Source organism: Chenopodium album, chromosome 4 (assembly GCF_948465745.1).
Source record: "Chenopodium album chromosome 4, dcCheAlbu1.1, whole genome shotgun sequence".
NCBI lineage: Eukaryota > Viridiplantae > Streptophyta > Magnoliopsida > Caryophyllales > Amaranthaceae > Chenopodium > Chenopodium album.
This window is the reverse complement of record NC_137837.1, coordinates 33,914,797-33,917,707: the sequence shown is the minus strand read 5'-3', so window position 1 is coordinate 33,917,707 and position 2,911 is coordinate 33,914,797. Positions and strand designations below refer to the sequence as shown.

The 2,911-nt window shown below is 38.6% G+C and overlaps 1 protein-coding gene across 1 annotated transcript; it reads left to right on the top strand.

Moving 5' to 3' along the window:
• Positions 1-458: 458 nt before the first annotated feature.
• Positions 459-2,353, top strand: LOC145627847 (uncharacterized). Its single transcript, XM_081680191.1, has 5 exons — positions 459-660; positions 708-883; positions 1,076-1,230; positions 1,305-1,504; positions 1,584-2,353. Exons 1-5 carry the CDS (start codon positions 459-461, stop codon positions 2,351-2,353), a joined length of 1,503 nt encoding a protein of 500 aa, XP_081536317.1.
• Positions 2,354-2,911: the final 558 nt, after the last annotated feature.

The following is a 2,911-nucleotide window of genomic DNA, read 5'->3' as shown; positions in this document are numbered from 1 at the left end:
CAAAGGGGGATATACCTGCAGATGAGCTGGTACAGCTTCAAAGGATTCCTAAAATAAAGGATAATTTGAAACCAGGGAAATGGTTTGAATTTTTAGATGATGAAGATGATGAGGATTACTTTAAAAGGTTGTACAAGAATGGGGAGATGTATGAGGATGCAGATTTTGGCAAGATTCAACTCAGACCATGGATGATTTTTACAGATAAAGCACACTTTAAGGATACACTGAAAGACTTTGCTGTGCAAGAAATATTTGCTATTAATGTTGAGTATGCTGACAACAAGAGGTACACTACAGTGTGCCAATCTCAATGTTGTCACTGGAGGTTACATGCAAGCAGACTTGCAGATGGCAGAACCTGGGCCATTAAGAAGATATGGCCCAATGTGCATACTTGCAGGGGGTTAGAGACATACAACCCCATATGCAATGTTAAGTGGGCTTCTTAGAAGGTTATGGAAGACATCAGAGCTAACCCTGACATTCCTGGAAAAGCACTAAATGAGTTTCTTTTCCAAAGATATGGCATATACATGAGACAGTCCACTTTGTACAGGTTAAAGAGTTTTGTCATTGAGCAACTCTTTGGAGGACATGATGAGTCATACTCTTTGCTGCCTATGTATGCTCAAATGTGCATTGAAACAAACCCTGGAAGTAAAGCTTTTTGTGCTTGGAAAGAATATGAGTCCCTACCTAAGCAGCTTCAGTTTACAAGCATATTCATTTCTTTCACTGGACATGGAAGGGCCTTCTTAGAGGTGTCAGACCTTTGATTGGTGTAGATGGAACACGCCTCAAAGGAAATTATGGGGGCATATTGCTATCTGCTGTGGGTATAGATGGAAATAATGAGATTTTTCCCATTGCCTATGCTGTAGTAAGCCAAGAAGACAAGGAGTCATGGAGCTATTTCTTCTGGCATTTGCTGAATATTGTCAAAGAGTCCTAAAGAAAGCATTGGACAATCATTTCTGATAGGCAAAAGGCAAGTACCTAATTTTAATTTTGTTGTTCAGTTCTGTTCTTGATATATATATATGCATACTTATCTAATTCATCACTGTTTCAGGGAGTTGAATTAGCTTTGGACAATGAGTGGCCAGAAGCTGACAGAAGGTTCTGTTGTAGGCACCTCAGTAGGAACTACAAAAAGAAGTTTCCAGGCCCTCTCATGTATGTCCTGTTCTGGAGAGCTTGTAATGCTACTTCTGCTTTCACATTCAGGTATACTACTCAACTTCTACTTTCACATGTGCATACACATTCTGCAATTCTCAAGATTTGCATATAACATTCAGGAAAGCTATGGAGAAGCTTCAGAAACATGGAGGTGATGAAGTCATGTCTTGGTTTGCTGACTTGGGGGAACAGTCCAAGTGGAGTAAGCATAAATTTGACCCTAATGTATGCAATGAATCCAATACATCTAATTTTGTGGAAAGCTTTAACTCCGCACTTGGAGTTAATAGGTGTAGGCCTGTATTAACTTTGCTAGAAGGTACATTGTGCATAACTTGTTTACTTCTCATAAGGTTTATAAATTGTGAGTAGTTGTCTAATTTAGATTCAATATGCAGGCATAAGGAGGGTATGCATGGTGAGAATTGCAACAAGGCTTGAAAATGCAAAGTCTTGGAAAGATGAAGACATTTGTCCAAAGATTGTGAAACTGGTGAAAGAGATAGGAAAGGCAAGCTCAAACTGTAGAGTGTACAAGTCCAGCCCAGGGGAGTATGAAATCCATGAAGGTAGATCTCAGTTCCCTCTGAGCCTTAATACGAAAATTTGTTCATGTGGGTCATGGAAATTATCTGGGGTACCATGTAGGCATGCCATTAGGGCACTAATTGATGCAAAGTTAGACCCACATGACTTTGTTAGCTCCTGGTACTCTGTGAAGACATATAAGCAGTCTTACAGTGTGTGCATTAACCCCATTCCAGACACAGAACAATGGCCTACTGATGACTCAGGTAGAATTACCATGCCCCCTAAGATGAAGAGGGGAATTGGAAGGCCAAGTAGGAATAGAAAAAGAGAAGAAGGGGAAGTGCAACCAGGCAAAAGAAGCAAAACAGTGAAGTGCAGCAAGTGTGGTTGCTTTGGGAACAATAAGGCAACCTGTAAGGGAGGCTTAACTGGAAAAGAGTTGAAGGCTTCTGAGCCTGTTGTCATCAAGAACCCAAGGGTCAGAGATCAATCTAAAGCAGCAAAGGCTTCAAAGACAGCAACATCTGAGGCTGCAGGATCCAAGTCCATGAAGCAAGGAAGACCCTCAACTGAACATCCAACAGAATTGAATGCCTCACAGATTCCTACCCAACCATTGAACCAGTCTCAAGCCTAATCTGATTCTCTAAGTTTGTACACAGTAGCAGAGAGTTATATGTATTCAGCTCTCTTTTTTGATACTGAAGCTGATTTTTTGTTCAGTAAAAGCTAGTGAATTTAAGTATTTTTTTTTTTTTTGGATTCTGACAGTGTAGTTTGCTGTTTCGAATTGATATATTTTGGTTTGGAACTTAACTTTGTTAACTATCTACATTTTGGTTATATGAAATCAGCCAACTTTGGCCTTGTTTAAAGTTGTGATGTTAGTTCATTTAGATCAAAGGTTGTGTTAGATTCATTACTAATTTCAAAAAGTATATAAAACACAAAGCTAATTGATGTTTCCCTTTTTTCATTTGTCATTCATAAATTCAAACAGTACAACCTTTAATTGCTAATAATCTACCAAATATATGGCATGACAAATTAATATTGCTAATAATTGAACATAGTACATCACTTTCAATTGAGAGCAACAAAAAAAAGTAAAATCAGGTACATGACAACAGCAACCCTAATAACCAAGTAAATGTAGGCTGCAAATTCATATGATCTCTCTGTAAATTCAGTGAAT

Excerpts from the sequence above, each read along its gene's own strand:
- LOC145627847 (XM_081680191.1), top strand. The coding sequence starts at position 459 with ATGGAAGACATCAGAGCTAACCCTGACATTCCTGGAAAAGCACTAAAT. Across the intron at positions 661-707 it reads CATTGAAACAAACCCTGGAA|CTTCAGTTTACAAGCATATT; the intron begins GTAAAGCTTTTT and ends CTACCTAAGCAG. Across the intron at positions 884-1,075 it reads TTCCCATTGCCTATGCTGTA|GGAGTTGAATTAGCTTTGGA; the intron begins GTAAGCCAAGAA and ends TCACTGTTTCAG.